The sequence below is a fragment of the Panthera pardus genome, unplaced genomic scaffold, assembly GCF_024362965.1.
Source record: "Panthera pardus isolate Hobbes unplaced genomic scaffold, ASM2436296v1 HiC_scaffold_11, whole genome shotgun sequence".
NCBI classification, from domain to species: domain Eukaryota; kingdom Metazoa; phylum Chordata; class Mammalia; order Carnivora; family Felidae; genus Panthera; species Panthera pardus.
The window spans coordinates 27957949-27978519 of record NW_026526666.1 but is presented as its reverse complement, the minus strand read 5'-3'; the positions used below and the strand labels follow the sequence as shown (position 1 = coordinate 27978519).

Below are 20571 nucleotides of genomic sequence, written 5' to 3'. Positions count from 1 at the left end.
AAGGATGTCAGAGACTTTATATAAAGTTATTCACATATCAACTCTAAATTTGGGATTCTGTAGGCTTTCAATCCTTACTTGAATGTCAATAAATAAAGTGATCAGAAAAGTAATTTAATGAAAGTTATAATAAAAGTTGTAATATGTTTACCCAGTGCTAAATCTTACAGTAGAGTTTGTTTCATAAAATATACCTGAATACTTATAAAAGACAATTCAAAACAATAAAACAACTGTAAAACAATAAAAGCCATGGCCAAGTATAGTTTCTACAATTAACTAGCATTTAGTCTGATTATTATTTAGGTCATTAAATAATTGGTCATTAGTGAACCAATCAGATTCTAGATACTTAGTTTATTTAAGTGAACTTAATTTTGATCAGATGTTCTCAAGCTTACTCAAATTCTTCTTTATTGATTTTGTTATTTTTTTTGTTGTTGATTTTAAGAACTCAGAAGAAGAGATCTTTATTTATGTTAGGCCCAGATTTTTAAAGCAATATTTTCCTTCACAACTGTTGGTAATAATGTATTATCCAAGTCAATAATCATGTTAAAATTAACATAACACTGCTGATAGGTAATATAAAAGTATTTTTTGTCACATTTAATTTCAAAATTCTAGATCTTAGTTAAGGACTAGACAAAATGTGTCCCTATGGAGACTGAGCTATTTCATTTCAAGGAGAAAATTTTTCCAAATTTTAATAATGACTGAGCAATTTAAGAATTATGAAAATATTGGCCTTTGGGGACTGTAAGCTAAGTCTATAAAACTAATACTTTTTGTTAATATTTTAAATTGAAATATATTTGGTTATAAAAGTCTCACAAATCTGTTTTTCACAGCTATGTGTCTATTTACATTATAGGAGAGATACATATGTAAAAAGAAAAGTTGAGTTTTTGTTTTCTAAAGATTATTCCAATCTATGATTAGGTAATTCTCAGATGATTTATAACTTAATATACTGGAAACTTACACAGTTAATTTATAATTGCCACATTTACAAAGAAACTTCAATATATTGAAAACCTGTATTAATTTGTATTTGCCAAATTTACAAAGAAACTTCTAGGTAAGAGAATCTTTTAAAAACATTGTTTGGTGTTGCATTTGGGCCCAAAGCTCATTTATTTAAATCACCTATGACATTTGCAAAAGTTTTTCAAACTTAGGAAAATGCTGTTATTAATATGGCTTCATTCAATTATACCTATACTCTGCAAAATATTTGTTATATATTTAAGTACAACTGAAGCAATAAGACTACTTGCACAGATGAAAGTGAAGACTTTCCTTTCACATTAAAATTATACTTGCTTCACGCTTGTGGTAATACCTGAAAATCTTTTTTGAAAAGACTATTAATGGTCTTGGACTTTAACTGTAAGGTATATTACATTTTTCCATCTCTCTTTTTTATGTTAAGTAGTCTAGTTTAAAGTTTTAAGTTCTACTTTTCCTCTTATCTTCAAATAGACTCTTCAGCATATAAACTTGAATGGCTGACACTACCACCATTACCACTAAGTTAACCATAGACCAGAAATTGACTCTATCAAAGTTGCTTTCTTGGATATTTCGATCACGAGCTTCAAATGCTCTAAGCAGAGTCTGGATGTGACCGCTTTTGCTTAGTCTGGCCTTGATACTGTTGATGGATTCCTGGAGATAAATAAAATAATTTTACTATAAAAGAATGCTCAGTAAATTTAAGCCAATTTAAACATGTGATTCACAGTACCCTGACATTCATATTAGTTTTATATCCAAACAATTAAGGGACAGGTGCTACTTGGATTACCTAAAGATCTCTGTAAGTTTATGTAACAGTTCTCCTGGTTTATTTAAATTATTTTTTTATAAATAGTTATTTAACAGAGGAGCAAAGCTACTGTAAATTGAAAATAAATAATGTGAAAATCTATTTGAATGGATGGTATAGTACCAGGGGTTTTACATACATTACCTCTTTCTCAGCCCTCACAACCATAAGAAAATAAACTAAGTTTTTAAAAAACCTAACTGATAACAGTGTTCAGGTATTTGTCTTTATATAATGCACTGTGGGTTTATATTTTCTTCTTTGAATGTTAGTCTGGCCCAGTGTAGTGTCTAGCAAAACACCCAGTGTTTTTATCTCAGAAAATGTAGTGAAATTAGAAAATATTCCAATTTTTGATATGTATATTATACATCCCAAAGTATAAGCAAATCTATTTTTTAAAAAATGTTCCAAGATCACATTTGTAAAAGCTTATTACTAAGATGCACTCTAAATTGTACATCTTCTGAAAAACGTATTTTTATAGTAGGGTCTTGGTGAGAAGTGATTTGAAAACTATAAAAGGGCTATATGAATAGAAGATAAAATTGAGGTTTGAAATGATGTCATAGTTGACCCTTGAACAACATGGGGGTTAGAGATGCCAATGCCCTGCACAGTTAAAATTCCATGTAAATCTTTAGATTTCCTAAAAACTTAACCACTAATAGCCAACTGTTGACCAGAAGCCTTACTGATAACCTAAACAATCAGCACACTTTTTGTTATATGTATTATATACTGTATTTTTATAATAAAGTAAGCTAGAGAGAAGAAAACGTTACTCAGAAAATCATAAGAGAAAATGCATATACAGTACTACATTCCACTTACTAAAGAAAATCTGTGTGTAAGTAGATGGCACAGTTCAATTGCAGATTGTTCAACAGTCAACTGTACTTACGGCAAAAATAAGAAAATACTAGAAACAGACTTTCCTGGATAGTTATTTTGCTTAAGGTCCTCATTTAAGCAAAAACTATACTCAAAATTTCAGACTCTTCTGCTAAACCTACAAAACTACAAAGTGTAGTATTTATCATTTAGGCCTATTTGTAAAGAATGGTAACCTAGTAATGCAAATATTGTCTAGAAAAATAAAGAATTCAGATCCCCAAATAAAAAGATCATGCATAATTCTTTTCAATGTTATAGAAATGATACTCAAACACAAAATTATTTATTAAAGTTTGCTGTTATGAAACTAAATTTTGGGGAAGTAAAGCTGAAAGACATTTTATTTTTCTTTAAAAAGGACTTACAAGTACTTAAACCATATTTAAGTCTGAACTTGCTGGTCATTTTGTTTAACCATGTGAATGAATTCAATCTCCTGAGAATGCAGTGAAGTACTAATAATAATGTAAGTACTACTGTTCTTGTTGGCAAAATAAAAATGGAACAATAAGTTAATATGATTGAGATTTTAAATATATATCTATGGGAAATGGTGAGATAAAAAACTGTTATGGTAAAAATTCATACCAATCAAACTTAATCCTTTCAGTTTGTATTCTTAGTAACACTCGTGGAAGAGCTAAGAAAACTAACATTTTTTTGTACCAGACACCATTTAAAGCACTTCTATACATGCTAGATCATATTTCATCCTCACAACAACTCTAGAGGTATTCTCTCCATTTGGCAAGTGAGAAAACCAAGGCTCTGAGAGCTCAGTTACTAAGAGTCACACATACACGATTGTTTAATTTTCCAACTTCGTAAGCTAACTGATCTACATATAATAGGTCTCTTCTATAATTTGATAGTTGCTTTCCTAATAAACCTCAAGTGATCAAAATACCGTATTATAAGAAGAAAAAAAAGAGGTTATAAAAGTATTAGAGGTTACACAGTTTCAATTTGCAAAACCATGTTAGTTTTCCTGCAGGAGTTTCTATCATACAGCTATATATGTTATTTACAAATATCACTCAGTAAATTCTATGATTTGATTACATCTATCTGTGGCTGAAGGTACTGACCTATTCCCCCTATCGCTAGTACTATTATTAACAAATAGTAACATGTACATTTCACTATGCATGTTAATGATAAAAGTATAAAGAAATTCAAACAAAGAAGCCATATTCTAAGAGTTTTTACTCCTGAATGTAGTCCTAGTTTCTGGTGACTGCTAGGCCTGGTCTGAGTAATTTAAACAGTGTTCCCAAATTAACCAAGTAATATCAAATTTCATGTTATAAAAACCATGCTGTGAGGAAAATGCCTCTACATCTTAAGGGTTTACAAATTACTCACTTTTATTCTATGTGCAAGTACACTATAGATCATTACATTCTTCTGTTTGTGAATATTCTAAGAGAGTTTCAGAGTTAAGAGCTTATGTTCAAATTCTATTTCCCTCCTCTCTAGTTATATGAAAGAAAGATTACTTAAGCTCCCTAAAGCACAATTTCCTCATTGGAAAGATGGAGATAAATAGTCCTCAGAGTTCATAAGTAAAGATTACCTGAGATGATGCAGAGAAAATGCTTATTTCTGTGCCTATCACATAGTCAGGCCTGTGGATAATTTTTATTTATTAAAAGATCATACTGACCAGGATATCTTCCAGTTTCATATCCAACATGTCTGTGCCAGTAATATATTTCTTCCAGTCCTCTTGTTCTTGCATCTGTTCTCCCATATTATCCAGGATTAATTCAAAGAAAATCACCTTCTCAGAAATGGTGCTGAATGTATTATCAAAGCAGAACATGTAGTCACCGTCTTCAGTCTCTATCCTGTGTTAAAAAAAGTGTATGTCTTCAGTTATCTGTACTTCTATTTAGGATCAAAGAAAAAATTCCTAGAGATAGAAAAAGAAATAACATGGTTTATGTTAGTAATTGGACAGTTTGCTGACAGCTTAGTATTGAAAGATAATTTATAATTTCTTGGGAAAGAGGTAACTTGTTAATATCCATGTGCTTGGCATTGGCTCAGGAAATTATGGTAAAAGGTCTTGACCTAATTTTTGGAAAAGGATAAGATTAAAAACATAGATACATGATACCTCAAAATGATCTTTAATATTTACACACTATTAAAAGTAACTTATGAGTCAATTTGTATGCAAATAAGACCACAAACCTCCCCTTCAATTGAGATAACTCTAACGTGAGTTTTGTTTTCAAAAGTAGTGATGGGTTGTTCCAAATGCTTTTCTTCCAGGCCTCCTACAGATTAAGAATGTTTTTATAACATACTTTACAAAGGTTAGGATGAGGTCAGTAGCCAACAACCAGAGCTTTACTGTCAGTGGCATTACCCTTTACTGTGTAAATGCCACTCACATCTGACTTATACTTTTAATCTTGGTCTCATTAGCTTCACATTCAAGATAATTGGCCTGGGCACAGTTACTTTAGCAAAGTGGCTTCCTATTTTTTTTTTTAACTTTAACAAGAAAAATACTGCATAGGCTAATGACATTTACTAGTGCCGGCCACAAAAACCACTGAAACTGAGTTTTAGTTTTTGTTGGGACTGGTTCATGGAAGGTTGGTTTAAATGATTCTGAAATTTTCTTATTTCCAATACAATGGATTGCTTAAACTGAGGTACGTGTATCATTCTCTATAGCCTTGTCACTACAGCATGTGGTTCTCCTCTTTTTAAGTCAGTCCCCATCTCTTCCACCTGTTTCCAACTTGAAGCATAAGAGATAAGTACTCAGTAATTTGACTGGATTTTAACATATATACTATACATAAAAAATACTAAATGCTTATCTACCCCCCAATAAAAAATGCACACTGCTTTCACATATTCTATCTCTTTTAATCCTTACCATCATATTTGGAAGTTAGGCATAATTGACCTCTTCAAGGTAAGTAAAATAAGGTTCACATAAAATACTTGCCTATGATCACATAAGCCTGTCATACGCATAGACGAAGTTTGGTTTTGACTCTCGAGTTAATTGATCTTTCTTTTCTGTAATACTGTTCAGAGCCTGTCTGCATTCTTTGCGATCTCCTCAGCCATGACAAACCTTTGTCTTTGAGGATGTATTTAACCTTTGGAAGAAGCTTGAAGAATACTGGCAAATACAGTGGGGAACAATTTTAAAAGGAAAAAAATGTTATGACTATTTGTAAAGTATAATTCAATGTTAATCACTTTTTAGTGTAACTCTTAATTTTGTTTAGTCTTTATTTTATTTAACTCAACTTTATTTAGCCACTTTTAACCCTGAAATGGATAAAAAGGGGAAGCTTTCTGTACCTACTCTTTTTACATGTACAGATAAAGACACAGGTAAAAAAATTGGTTCTAAAATTTCACGGGATGATGAGGCATAAAAGTCTAGAAAGGGTGCATGGGGACAAGGGTAAAAATGAAAAACGTTTGAGAAGCACTGACATGTATGAACTTATGCATGTGTATGAAAAAAAAAGATGTTTACTACTTTATAGTCATTCCTATACTAATCTCTTTCTAAATCTGTGTTAATTACTTTTAGTAGAAAGGAACTTTATTACTACAAATGATACAAAATATTACCAAATAAGAAATGCAGTTAATTTTCCTTCCAATTAGAATAAAGAACATAAGTCATCCAAAATTAGTAAGTTCTCATGTAAGTTAGGGTGGTATTAATTCAGTTGTCTAGAAAAATACATACACACACACACAAAATTTCTCATTCCCAAAAGTGCCAGCCAATAGCTGTTACTTAAGGTGTTTGTAGCTCTGGAGACATTTTTCCTAACCCTGCCTTCTGGAAGGACAGTATTTGTTTTAAGGATTTAACAAAAAAACTATTTCAGTGTCATAACAGCTATTTTAGTTGCCTTAAAAAAGTTAATATAGCTAGGGGCACCTGGGTGGCTCAGTTGGTTGAGCGTCCAACTCTTGATTTCAGCTCAGGTCATGATCTCATGGGCTCTGTGCTAGCAGTGTGGAGCCTGCTTGGGATCCTCTCTCCGTCTCTCTGCCCCTCCCCCCTGCTCTCTCTTTCTCAAAATGAGTAAACATTAAAAAAAAATTAGAGGAAAAAAAAAAAAAAATTAGAGGAGGCAGGATAGATCAAATTCTTGCTTTCTGGGCATCTGGGTGGCTGTCAGTTAAGTGTCTGACTCTTGATCTCAGCTCAGATCATGATCCCATGGTTGGTGTGTTTGAGCCCCATGTTGGGCCCTGTGCTGATGGCAAGAAGCCTGCTTGGAATTTTCTCTCCTCTCTGTTCCTTTCCCACTTGTGCTCTCTTTCTCTCTCTCAAAACAAATGAATAAACTCTAATAAAAGAAAAAAAGCAGTGTTCCAAAAAAAACCCAAAACAAACAATTCTTGCTTTCTACTATACAATGCTTAGAATATTTCTGGCACATAGCACTATGCAAGTACTAGCTATTACAATTATTCGTATTTTTTTTTAATTTTTTAATGTTTATTTTTGAGAGAGACAGAGACAGAATGCGAGTGGGTTAGGGGCAGAGAGTGAGGGAGACACAGAGTCTAAAGCAGCCTCCAGACTCTGAGCTGTCAGCACAGAGACCGACGCGGGGCTCAAACTCACGAGCTGTGAGATCATGACCTGGGCCGAAGTCGGACGCTCAACCGACTAAGCCACCCAGGAGCCCCCAATTATTCGTCTTTGTTAACCAGTGTATGTGGTAATTGATAGTAAATACTAAATACGTCTATGAATGAATGAGGGGGAAGAATATCTCAACTATAATACTCTTTTCAATAACAATACTCTTATTTTTTATTTTTATTTAATTTTTAGATTTTTATATATATTTCTAAATTTTAAAGTTTTAATTTTTTATTAAATTTTTAAATTTTATTAAACTGCTTTATTTTTTTTTTAACGTTTATTTATTTTTGAGACAGAGAGAGAGAGCATGAACGGGGGAGGGTCAGAGAGAGGGAGACACAGAATCTGAAACAGGCTCCAGGCTCTGAGCTGTCAGCACAGAGCCTGACGCGGGGCTCCATCTCACAGACCGCGATATCATGACCTGAGCCGAAGTCGGCCGCTTAACTGAGCCACCCAGGCGCCCCAAAACTGATTTATTTTTTAAATTTTTTAAATCTTTATTTTTGAAAGAGAGAGAGACATAAGAGTATAACTGGAGAGGAAGACAGAGAATCTGAAGCAGGCTCCAGGATCTGAGCTGTCAGCACAGAGCCTGACGTGGGGCTTGAACCTACAAACTGTGAGATCATGACCTGAGCCAAAGTCAGACACTCAACTGACTGAGCCACCCAGGTGCCTCTAAAATGCTTTTTAAAATGGCACTTTACCTATGCAGAGCTCAGGAAAAATCTTTGTATAAACCATTAATACAGAAATAGTAATTTAAAAAGTCAGTTTAGATTGATAAACTGGGAACTATGCTTTTTCTTTGATAGTTATGAACAGAAACTAAAAGTGTAACTTATCTTTAAATTTGAGACTATAGAAAATATGTAGAATTTCTGCCATTTTTTTCCTCCAATTTCCTCCTTTCCTTTAGGAATAAATTAAAATGAACTGTTAGGAAGAAAAGGTATCTTGCTTTCTTGTACAGAATTACCTCTCATTAAACCATTGGGAGAAAAGACTGAGTTTATAAAAGTTCACATTTATTGAGTTCTTTAGATATGCCAGGCCACTGTTCTAAGCACTTTATATGTATTAATTTTTTTTTATTCACCACAGTCCTCTGAGGTACATGTTATTACTTTTTCTGTCGTTTTACCAACTTAACATTTATCATGATCATTCTAGCAATAAAGAAACTGATGGGAATGCAAGCTGGTGCAGCCACTCTGGAAAACAGTATGGAGATTCCTCAAAAAACTAAAAATAGAACTACCCTATGACCCAGCAATTGCACTACTAGGCATTTATCCAAGGGATACAGGTGTGCTGTTTCGAAGGGACACATGCACCCCATGTTTATAGCAGCACTATCAACAATAGCCAAAGTATGAAAAGAGCCCAAATGTTCATCGATGGATGAATGGATAAAGAAGATGTGAGATACACACACACACACACACACACACACACACACACACACACACACACACACACTGGAGTATTACTCGGCAATCAAAAAGAATGAAATATTGCCATTTACGACTATGTGGATGGAACTGGAGGGTATTATGCTAAGTGAAATTAGAGAAAGACAAAAATTGTATGACTTCATTCATGAGGACTTTAAGAGACAAAACATGAACATAAGGGAAACAAAAATAATATAAAAACAGGGAGGGGGACAAAACAGAAGAGACTCATAAATATGGAGAACAAACTGAGGGTTACACGAGGGGTTGTGGGAGGGGGATGGGCTAAATGGGTAAGGGGCACTAAAGAATCTACTCCTGAAATCATTGTTGCACTATATGCTAATTTGGATGAAAACTTAAAAAAATAAAAAGTAAAACAAGTTAAAATAAAAAAAAAAAAGAAATTGAGGCATAGAGCACTAGAGTAAGTTAACGAAAGTTACACAGCTAGTGAACAGTGAAACCAGTATTTAAAACCAGGCTGTACAACTCACTCTTAATCACTACACCAAATTTCAAACCTACCTTCTAAAAATTAGATTTAAACAAAAGTTTATCTTTAGTTATATTAACTTCTTAATATATTTTTTTAAGTTTTTACTTATTTTGAGAGAGAGAGAGCCCTGCAAGTGTGTGGGCATACAGCACTTGAACAGGGAAGGGGCAGAGAGGGAGAGAGAGAATCCCAAGCAGGATACGCACTGCCATCACAGAGCTAGACTTCAGGCTTGATTCCACGAGAAATGTGAGATCATGACCTGAACCGAAATCGAGTGTCAGATGCTGAACATACTGAGCAACCCAGGGGCCCCTATCCTGCTTCCTCTTAATAAATGTGTATCCCTGCAGACTTAATTAACTTCTCTGAGCCTCCTTGTCTGTAAAATGAGAATTGAGGAATCAAGGAATCTCTCATAATGAGCTAGAATGATTAATTTAGAAGCATATAAAATGCAAAGCCTAGTTTATGGCAAACATTAGACTGTACTTGCTTTTCTTCTAACTGCAAACTCACAATTTAGTTTTAATGCAATGAGTAAACAAAGTGCTGCAGTAGAATAATAGAATGGAAGAGGGAAACACACAAGATATGAACAAAGAGAAGTGAGATGTAAGAGAGCATATATAGCCTTTTGTTAAACTCTAAATTTGTAACAAGTTATTTTCTTCCTTTCTGGCTTCCTATGGTCAGATCTTTTATTATCATATCTTCTAATTATCTAAGAAGAATGAGGCCTTAGTAAGAGGCATACATATACAACACATACGTACAAAGACATACTATACTTTTTTTTTTTGAGAGAAAGAGGAAGAGACTGAGTACAAGCAGGGGAGGGGCAGAATCTTAAGCAGGCTCCATGCTGCCAGTGCAGAGCCTGATGAGGGGCTCGTTCTCATGACTGTGAGATCATAAGAGCTGGATGCTTAACTGACTGAGCCACCCAGGCATCACTGTACTTGTTTTTTTAAGCAAAGGAACAGTGGACAAATATGATATAGCCAACAGCTAAAAAAAAAACTATAGCCTAAAAACTATAAAAAAAAAAAAACAAACCCAAAACTATATACCTAAACAGTAACTTAAAATGGAAAGGTTGTGCTAGCTAGAAAAACAGGTTTAAAATTCCACAACAGACTGAATTCAACACCTAGGGCACATTCATCCTATTTAACCAAAGCAAAGAAAGAAATTAGTTAGGATTAATACAATATGCCTAAAAAAAGGGAAAAAAGTTAAAGGAAGACATTTTAGTTTATACTAGACCACTCTCAAAGACTGCTTAAAATGTTCATATGGAATCATTTAATACTAATGTTTAGTATCATCAAATGTGCTAAATTTCCCTGCCTTGCAGATAGCCCATTGGTATTATTCAGCCCAAGAAACTCAACTAAGGGATTACTACTTACGTGTGAACTCCATCTGATTTTCTTTGTTCAAAAACTAAGGTTCTTCCTTGTGGAGAGGCAAGATGGAAATCAATATCTAATCCCGCTCCATCTAAGACCTGTAGAAAAGCACAAAAGAGAAGAACACATTATATATAGAATAAAAAATATATGAAGTAGATCATGTGATGAAATGATTTTCTTTCTAAACCTAGAGAGGTAAGAAAGTCAACAAGATGCATGTAAGGGCTAGGAAAGAGCAGAAAGACCATCCATTCAATTCCATTCATTTTTGGAACTTTCTTACCAATTCATGTTGCCAGCATCTAAATTTAGGCCTTATAAATATTACTGAAATAATCTTCCTAAAATGGTGCCTTGGTTGAGAGGCCCTGTAGAGTGGAAAGAAACACGAAGGGAGTTCAAATGATAGACCTTACCTAGGTAATTTAGGGCACACTTATGTAACTTTTCTGTTTATCTTCAATAAAATAATAATTAGCTATTTCTTAGCACAGAACTCAAAACTTCCATGATCTGACCCCAACTGACTTAAGTGTATTCACCTATTATTCCCCAATATGAACTGAATATTCCAACTAGGTTGTTTGTTTACTGGTCAAAGAACACAATCTGTTCCTTTACAATCCCAAAATGTCCTGATGACGATGATAGCTAACAATTAGAGTGTATGCCACACATTGTTTTAAGTGCTTCATGTGGTTTAATTTCCTCACAACAATTCTAAGAAGCAGGTCTTATTATTATCATCAAGACATAAATAGAAGAACCAATCAACCCAACAAACAGAAAACAAACAAACAAAAAAGTGAGGCATACAGAAATAATTTCCCCAAGGTGATACAGCAAATGAATGGCATGGTCAAAACTTGAACTCAGCAATCTGCCTCCAATAGCTAATCTTTTTCTTATTTCACTCTATTTTGTTTATTATTTTTTCTGGTGGCTTTAATGGAATGATATAAAAAATTACCTATTCCTGTGCTCTACTTACTGATCAACAGTAGTAGTTTCAAATGGCTAGCTAAATATACAGAATTCTTTTTCTTCTTTACATCCCAATAAAATGAAGAATATATATAATGATATAAATATTCCATAACAACACTGGAAACCAATAGCTATCAATCTCAACATTCTCACTGAAACAGACTAGAGACACATTTGTTGAAATCAGTGCCCCACGGAGGACCTGGGTGGCTCAGTCAGTTAAGCATCTGACTCGATTTCAGCTTAGGTCATGATCTCCCAGTTGGTGGGTTTGAGCCCCGCATCAGGCTCTGTGCTGACAGCATGGGATTCTTTCTCCCTCTCTCTGCCCCTCCCCATCTTGCACTCTCAATATCTCTCTCTCAAAATAAATAAACTTAAAAAAAAAAAAAAAGAAATCAATGCCCCATTTTTCATGTTATTGGTTTTTCTGAGAGGATTAAGTTCTGAAAAAATAGTTAATATACACAGACTTTAAAATGTTTCCTCATATGAATATACATCCTCAGAGAAATTCAGGAATGTGTAACCCATAAAAAATGAGGTTCCTAGTATGAAAAATAAGCTCTTAAAAAGATTAAAAAATGTTGCCAAAATTTATTTAACAAATGCTATGATAGCAGAATAAATATGGATAGAGACTAAAAATCAGCAAACTGGAAGGAACCACGGAATTCTCAGAACAAGGTGAAAAAATAGAGATGAAAAGTATGAGGGAAATTTTAAGATCATTCATGAAGAACAGAGCTAAAGATTTCAAATATCTAACAAGCATTTCAAAGAAGACAACCAAGAGAAATGAAGGGAGGAAATCATTAAATAACAGAACAAAAATTTTTGCTTCAAAAGATAAAAATCTTTGTAGACTGGAAGGGACTAATAGAGGTGAAGCAGGATAAATGAAAAAAAGAGTAAAAATCCTACTGACTTTCCCAAAGGATTTAAAAAGAACAATCTAGAAACTTCCAATGATAAGTAGTAGAGAACTGCAAAATAAGAAGAACTGGGGGATGGGGGCACCTGGATGGCTCATTCTGTTAAGCGTCTAACTCTTGATTTCCACTCAGGTCATGATCTGATGGTTGTGAGACTGAGCCCCTCGTCAACACAGAGGCTGCCTGGGATTCTCTCTGTCTGACCCTCTCACACTCGTTCTCTCATGCTAACTCTCTCTCTCAAAAATAAATAAACTTTAAAATTGAGATTGGCATCAGAATTCTTATCTATAATACTAGATGCAAAAAACCATAATGAAGCCATGTCTTGAATGATCCCAATTAAAAAAAAAATTTGATAAAGTGAAAGCAAAAAGTAAGTACATTTTTAGATGTCCAAGGACTTAAAGTATTTTAAAAGAATTATTCAAAGAATCATCCTCTAAAAAACTAAAAAAAGATACCCATTAAATCAGAAAATAAGAGATCTAACAAAACTAAACAAAGATTTCAGTAAAACAAAGTTTAAAAGAGATTATTGGTAGTGACTGTCAGGCTTAATGAAATTGTTTAAAATGATATTTAAGAATACAGAATATACTTAAAAATACATAAAATACAATTTTAAGATGTAAAATATTTATTTAAAAAAATAATAATCTGAAACTAAACTTCCTGATGATTTCACTGAAAGATTAGTGCCACTTTCCCTAGTCTGTGCTGTTGCTTTAACAGTCATTCGGTTCCTATAAGGAAGGCTTTCTTCTGTTTTCTTCCTCAATACGTGGCACATGTATTCTTTTTACCAATCGCCTTGTTCCGCTCACTCCTTTTATGCCTAATAAAACTGATTTTTCTATAGATCTGAACTCTACTTCTAAAATGTCTTCTCCGGAGGAGCCGGGGTGGCTCAGTTGGTTAAGCATCCGACTTCAGCTCAGGTCATGCTCTCATGGTTTGTGGGGTGGAGCCCTGCGTTGAAGCCCCGGGTGGGACTCTGTGCTGACAGCTCAGAGCCTGGAGCCCTGTTTGGATTCTGTGTCTCATTCTCTCTCTGCCCCTCCTCAACTTGCGTGCGCGCACTCTCTCTCTCTCAAAAAAAAAAAAGAAAGAAAAGAAAGAAAGAAAGAAACAAAGAGAGAAAGAAAGAAAGAAAAAGAAAGAAAAAGAAAAAGCTGGAATGTCTTCTCTCAATTTCCAGATGAAATTAAGTCCTCCCATTAAATACTCTCATAGCTGTATATACTTACCTTCATTAGAGTTACAATTTACACTTATGTAACAATTTGATTCCTGTTTCCACACTAGATTGTATGAGTATGAGAACATGCACTATTTTTTTACTCATCATTGTATCCATAGCGCTTAGCATAGTGCTCACACAAATTAAGCACTCAGCAATGATTTAAAAAGTTAAATGAATGATCTATTTTAGTCATAAGATATGTGTATTGACATTTAAAAATTTTAAGAACTGGGGTGTCCTTGGGGCGCCTGGGTGGCTCAGTCGGTTAAGCCGCCAACGTCGGCTCAGGCCATTATCTCACAGTTTGTGAGTTCGAGGCCCGTGTTGGGTTCTGTGCTGACAGCTCAGAGCCTGGAGCCTGCTTTGGATTCTGTGCCTCCCTTTTTCTCTGACCGTCCCCTGCTCACACTCTGTGTCTCTCTCTCTCTCAAAAATAAATAAACATAATTTTTTTTTTTTTTTTTTTAAAGAACTGGGGTGTCCTGGGTGGCTTATTCAGTTAAGCATCTGACTTTGGCTGGGGTCATGATCTCACGGTTTGTGGGTTTGAGCCCCTTGTGGGGCTCCGTGCTGACAGTGAAGAGCCTGCTTGGGATTCTCTCTCTCCCCCTCTCACACTGGTACTTTATATAAAATAAATAAGCTTAAAAAAATCATTAAAAAGTTTTTAAGAACTTAATAATATAATGTGGGTGTGGTCAATTATTTTAGAAGTATCCTCTTAACCTTGAAAAGTAAGAAATGGTTAAAATTTTTCAATATGTCACAGTAACCCAAAGGCAATGTCTGCAATGTCTGTTCTCTGATATTTTAAAAATGAAAACAAAAAGCAGTAGCTTATTGTTATTGGAATATTAATCATGGAGTTGGAAAATGCACACAAAAAGTTGAAGATTATCCCTTATCCTAGAAAGTCCTCCAACATTGTCTAGGACTACAGACATTAAATGATTTTCCTCCCCCCCCCTACCCAAGAACAACTATATTGTTTAGGGGGAATGCAGTGGGGGAACAGTCCCTTTAAGAGTGACTAAAGATGGAAAGTGTAAAGCTAAATGAAGCTAGCTATTTAACTCAGGAAGTGTAAATGTAGAAAAAAACTAACATTCAGTGCCTATTTACTATGTGTCAGGAATGACCTATGAACAATTATTTACATTTTTTTTCAAATCAACTCTATGAGGTAATTACTATTATCTCTATTTTACAAGTGAGAGGTTAAGTAACTTGTTCAAAATCACATAGGTACTAAGTGACAGAGTCAAGATTTCAAACCAGGCATTTTATCTCTAGAAGTCTTATATGATAATCACAAGAGGTCAGTAGTTAATATACATTTCCTCCCTAATACCTGGATTAATACTAAGGAATTTTTGAATAAGACAAATTGTTTTCTTACCTGGATTATTTCACTAACCCCCCGTTGGTTTCCTTGCCTCTAATTTCGCCCTCCTTAAATCCATCTTCCACACTGTACCCAGTGACCTATCTGAAAAACAGTTTTGACTGTTACCATGCTGCTTGTATCTTCAATGGCCCTTGTACAGAACAAGGGCAAAGCCATGCCTGTATGGCTTCATGGCCCGCGTTGGGTTAAGATTCATGATCCTGATCCATCCAGCCTTCTGACACCTCCAATCTCTTTCCTTCTACTTGCACCCTAGACTTTACAGTTTTAAAGTCTAATAAAGACCCAGCACTTGTGTCCACATACTGCCCACCAACAAAACATACTATGCATATACTATTCGTTTTGTTCCTTTTCCTGAATTGCCCCTCCTTCCTTGCATTCTTGTCTCACTTAAGCATCTTTTTAGATTCAAATTTATTTTCTCCAGAATTCTTTTCTGAAACCCCAGAGAAGTGGCTCTTCTCTACAGCACTTAACAATACTTTATTGAAATTACCTATTTATTGGCCAGTGTCCCTTAAATAATAAGATCCCTGAAAACAGGAACTTTTTTTTTTTTTGTCCGTGTCATCGTGGGTCTTCTCGTCCACACTCCTCCCACATCCCCCCACCCCCGACCCTCGCCAATTACTGGCACATGGTAAATGAACTTTTGAACCACACTGGTAATCAATAGATGTTGCGTTCTAGTCTCAGTTTTGCTCACTATGTAACCTTAGATACTGCGCTATTGCTTTCCTTAAGTATCTATAATTTAATTCTAAAGTTCCTTCCGATATAAGTTCTACATAACTTTTTATTTTGCTCTATACGTGACAGTAACTGTTGTTGAAAAGATTCTTTACATCAACTTAAAAAAATTAACATCTTATTATAAATTAAGTAATTTGTGAAAAATTAAAAGGCGAACCACACCAATGCATCTTTTTTTGCAGTGCTATCTAGAAACATCAAAATTAGCTGTGTTGAACTAACAAGATTTCTTCTAAGAAATTATCCTCTACCACGATGACTACATCAATTAAGGCAAATCCCTACATATTATTATGCAGATACTAAAAAGAAAACAATGGGAGAAATGCTTACAATACTGAACAAAAGGTTATAAAGTTTTAATATACAATTAGATATTACCTGGCTTAAAAATAAATATCTGAGAAGGAAATGTACCCTTAAATACATCAATAGCTCCTTTCAAAATATTCCAAAATCGGATTTAGTGATAATCACATGTTCACAATTCAAAAATCCTTAGCTGAAGCAATGACAGTGAACATTTATAATACCGGAATTGGGTGAGCGTGGTGGGGGTAACAAAACAAGTGTCATCATCTCCTCCAATGACGAAGAAGAACGTGTTATCAGTCCTGTATTGCGAAATTCCCAGTATTCGGAGCATGTGCTGGTTAGCAAGGCGATGGGTGAATTATGAAACAAAGAGGGAAACCACCGAGATCACCAGTATTGGCCTCTTTCCGACCAGAGGAAAGAGGAGAAGGCGGGTAGTGAATTCCAGGTCCCGCCTAACTTCTCGGTCCCCGGCCCCAGGAGAACCAAGCCTCGTGCGCCTGCGCCGAGCTGGCAGGCCACCCAGGCGGCCCTCCCCTGTTCACCACCCCGGCAGTCCACAAGAAGTTTCTAAGAGGGTGAGAGGCGAAGACGGTGTAGCTAGGATAAAGGAGGCTGGCTCACTCTCCGCACTTACTTGGTACTCAATCTCCAGCGAGGCCTTCAGGGGCATGGGCTGGTAGAAACACTCCTTCTGGCCGGCCGGAAGGGTAAACGTGAAGTCGCTGTCTAAGGAGGGAGTGAAGGCGGCAGCCACCGGCAGCAGCACTGGGTACAGAATGGCCAGGAGGAGCACCGGGAAGGGCAGCCAGATCTTGACGCCCATCCCTGCCGGGGCGATCTTGGGCTAGAAGAGACGCGGGAGGTGTGCGTTACTGGCACCTAGGCTCCGCTTTTCCTCCCTGGACTCCTCGTGGTTGGCAGGGAAACCTGAAGCCTGAAGCCTGAAGCAACCCCAGGTGGTGGCCACGACGGCGGCACAGGATCCCTCAGAGCGGGAAACACCGGCCTCCAAAGGGTAGGGACCGAGGGGCGGGGCCAGCAGTCCTTTTCCGCACCCGCCTCGGCCTCGGCCCCCTCAAGCCCGGCGTGAGCGCGCCCCGCCTCACACTCGAGCGGCAGGTTCCCATGGCTTCCCCCACACCAATGGGCGTCTTAGAAGTAATTGTGGGAAATGTAGTTAGGAGCGAGCGGGCTTGGATGCGCTCGCAGATCACTATCCCCGACCGACCCCGCGTCGTGGCGTCACCTCACGCAGAGCCTGCGCAGGGGGCGGGTCTGAGGCCCGGGAGGCGTGTCCCCAACGGCTCCCGCGGCGGTTCGAACTCCGTGCGGCTGTGGTTCGTTTGTTCTCCGCGTGAAGTGTTTGTTGCTTACACGCCCCGAGCTCTGTAGAGGGTCTTAGGCTTCCGAACGCGGATGAGAGCGCGGTGTGCGCTGTTGTCAGGTGGGTCTGTCTCCCAACTACGGCTTGGGTGGTGACTGCTCCTTGGAGGGTAGAAACAGGCCTACCTGGAGTTACGTTCCTTTCCCTCCCAGCACCCTCGAAAGCGCTTCGTTTTCACCCTTACTGCGCTGACTGCTCTGCAGGGTTGTGTTTTACTTGAGAAATCGGGGAGGGTTAGGGTTAGTTTTTCTCTGCTGCTTCCAGATGAATGTAGGATTAATTCTGTCAAATTGAGAGTAGTTGATAACAGGACAATACAACATAAATCTCTGATCTCCTTGCCAAATGAGGAATCTTTTAAGACTACAACCCATCCTATTACTTGCAAAGTTTGTAAAGAACACCTTGTTCTTCGGTGTTGATGGGTATGCGTGCGTAAAGCTACAAACACGTTATTAGGGCCAAAAATACTTTGCCACGTGTGTGAGAATAGACTTTTATAACTACTGTAAGTTGGAGGGAAGAAAAAAAATCTTTGACAGTAAATGCTCTAATAAGAAAAAAAGTTAAAAAGCAAATATATTCGTTGGTACTGAAGTGTTAGGGAATTGTTACATTAAAATACACAGATGTTGGACCCAAAACCTGATTTAGTTGAAACGTAATATTGAATGGCATTTTAGAATTTACCCAAATTGTCTGTACCCTTTTTTCCTTCACCATCCTGTAGGAGGCTAGAGATGTTGAAAAGATAGAGCACAATGGGGACCTGATCCACTGACTTTTGTATGGGAGAGTCTTCTCACTTAAGCAGAAACAAATTTGTGCAAACGAAAGGGGAAAAAAGAAACATCTTCTCTGCGATGACATAGCGTCTCATTTAATTTCCTGCCACAGTTTCTTACAATAAGGTGAGGGTTTTCTTTTTAATCTTCCTCCTTACATCTGAGAAATTTTGAGTGGGAAGTAAATTTACCAAACTATTTTGGCTCAATGAAAGGAAAGAAGGGCAATTAGGGAGTCATCATTTATTCACCGAACATACTGAACTTCTGCAAGTGCCTTACAGTCCTGAACATAATACACAGGACTCCTAGCCTTTTGGAGCTTGGGATGTGGTCAGAATTCTAGAAGGGTAATGAGAGAGAGATGCTACAATGACAAAGGTAAATGGGATTTGAAAGAAGAATGTAATTTTAAGATGCAGAAAGATCTACAGGAGTAGTAAAGATTTTAAAGCCTTAGTTTTTATTATATTAGTTACTAATATATACTTTGAAGCAATGATTTTATGTATTAATTATTAATAACAAAATGTGGCCCTTAGTTACGATTTTTTATTTGCAAAGGTTATTTAGTAGAGAATTTCACAACTCCAGAGATCGTCATCAGTTGAAGAAAGAAAAGCTTTTCTTCATGTATTTCTATGAGTTAACTTGCTAAATGCCATTTTGATCCTTATGGTTGTGATGTGACTGTGTGTGTTTTTTAAACCTTATAACCATTTTAAATAGGAGAAGGAGTTAAACTTTACTTGGTAATAAATTGCTTTTAAGAAAATATGAATGATTATAATGATACCATTTTTATCAGGTTTCCGGACCTTGTAACTTGAGCATGTAAGTTCAAACAGCTCATATTGAAATTGATTTATAATAAGTTAGAAATTACAGTGCAACATAATTAAAAGGTCTTTGGATCCTGATGACTTCGGTTCAAATCTTGTTTCTACCATTGACAGTTTGTATGACCTTGAGTAAATTATTTAATTTGTCATATTCTTAGTTCATCTTTAACGTAGAATAAAAGTACTTAATGCACACAATTGTTAGAAAGATTAAATGTGCTTGGAGAAGGGGGACTAGAATAACTAGACCCGGTATATAATAAAAAATTGACTCACTGAAATTCTGTTGAACTTTCCATTTGCATGGCTTTACAGTGCAGAGAAATTCCTTGTTACTGGGGTTTTGTTTTGTTTTGTTTTAAATTACTATGAAAGATTGCACATCATTTGAGAAAACAGAAAAATAATGAGTTAAATTCTATTATTGTGAGAGTATTTTGACTGACACCACAGATTCTTTCCATCAAGGTACAAGAAATTCATTTCATTTTTTAAGAAATGGAATCTAGTTCATCAGACTACTGTAATAAAGACCATGAAGAAGAAAGTTTGCTTGCAAATGTTGCTTCTTTAAGACATGAACTGAAGATAACGGAATGGAGTTTGCAGAGTTTAGGGGAAGAGTTATCCAGGTAAGTAAGTAAAATCATATGTAGACTTTAGAATATGACTTTATGAATGTAAAATGTATGAATTTCATTATTATATATTTTGCTTCTAATAATATTTACAATAGGAAATAATTTTTCTGTAATTTTTAAAAAATATTTATTTTTGAGAGAGAGAGAGAGAGACAGAGCAAGAGCAGGGGAGGGGCAGAGAGAGAGGGAGACACAGAATCTGAAGCAGGCTCCAGGCTCTAAGTTGTCAGCACAGAGCCTGACACAGGTCTGGAACTCACAGATTGCGAGAGCATGACCTGAGCCGAAGTCAGACACTTAACCGACTGATCCACCCAGGCACCCCAATTTTCTGTAATTTTTAATGTAACCCTTGGTTTTTTGGTTTTTTTTTCAATATATGAAATTTATTGTCAAATTGGTTTCCATACAACACCCAGTGCTCATCCAGGAAAAAGCAGAAATATTAGGGAAGTGTTTGTACATTAAGTTGATACTTTTACTATATTAGGACTCAGTATAAAATATATG

General features: G+C 36.0%; 2 protein-coding genes across 7 annotated transcripts in view; one reads left to right on the top strand and one right to left on the bottom strand.

Annotated features, from left to right (window-relative positions):
• Nucleotides 1-388: 388 nt before the first annotated feature.
• Nucleotides 389-17465, bottom strand: TMED5 (transmembrane p24 trafficking protein 5). Of its 2 annotated transcripts, XM_019437960.2 has the most exons (6): nt 17044-17465; nt 10757-10854; nt 4395-4578; nt 2409; nt 2271-2324; nt 1499-1671 (listed from the first exon to the last, which is right to left on the bottom strand). In XM_019437960.2, exons 1-6 carry the CDS (start codon nt 17230-17232, stop codon nt 1610-1612), a joined length of 588 nt encoding a protein of 195 aa, XP_019293505.1. In that variant the 5' UTR covers nt 17233-17465; the 3' UTR covers nt 1499-1609. The 2 variants fall into 2 exon arrangements, with proteins under 2 accessions (XP_019293504.1, XP_019293505.1); XM_019437959.2 differs by lacking the exons at nt 2271-2324; nt 2409 and having other exon boundaries at nt 389-1671; nt 17044-17449.
• A 259-nt stretch (nt 17466-17724) lies between these two features.
• The window catches only part of CCDC18 (coiled-coil domain containing 18), a 115234-nt gene continuing 112387 nt past the window's right edge, over nt 17725-20571 (top strand). For 4 of the 5 annotated variants that reach the window (XM_019437954.2, XM_019437953.2, XM_019437950.2 and 1 more), the window contains exons 1-3: nt 17726-17853; nt 18524-18704; nt 19889-20052. In XM_019437954.2, the coding sequence (XP_019293499.2) occupies nt 19919-20052 (134 nt within the window). In that variant the 5' untranslated portion in view covers nt 17726-17853; nt 18524-18704; nt 19889-19918. Of the gene's footprint in view, nt 17854-18523; nt 18705-19888; nt 20053-20571 lie in introns of all 5 variants that reach the window. The other variant, XM_019437957.2, reaches the window with a different exon arrangement.

Excerpts from the sequence above, each read along its gene's own strand:
- TMED5 (XM_019437959.2), bottom strand. The coding sequence starts at position 17,232 with ATGGGCGTCAAGATCTGGCTGCCCTTCCCGGTGCTCCTCCTGGCCATT. Across the intron at positions 10,855-17,043 it reads CGCTGGAGATTGAGTACCAA|GTCTTAGATGGAGCGGGATT; the intron begins GTAAGTGCGGAG and ends GCTTTTCTACAG. Across the intron at positions 1,672-4,394 it reads TGAAACTGGAAGATATCCTG|GAATCCATCAACAGTATCAA; the intron begins GTCAGTATGATC and ends ATTTATCTCCAG.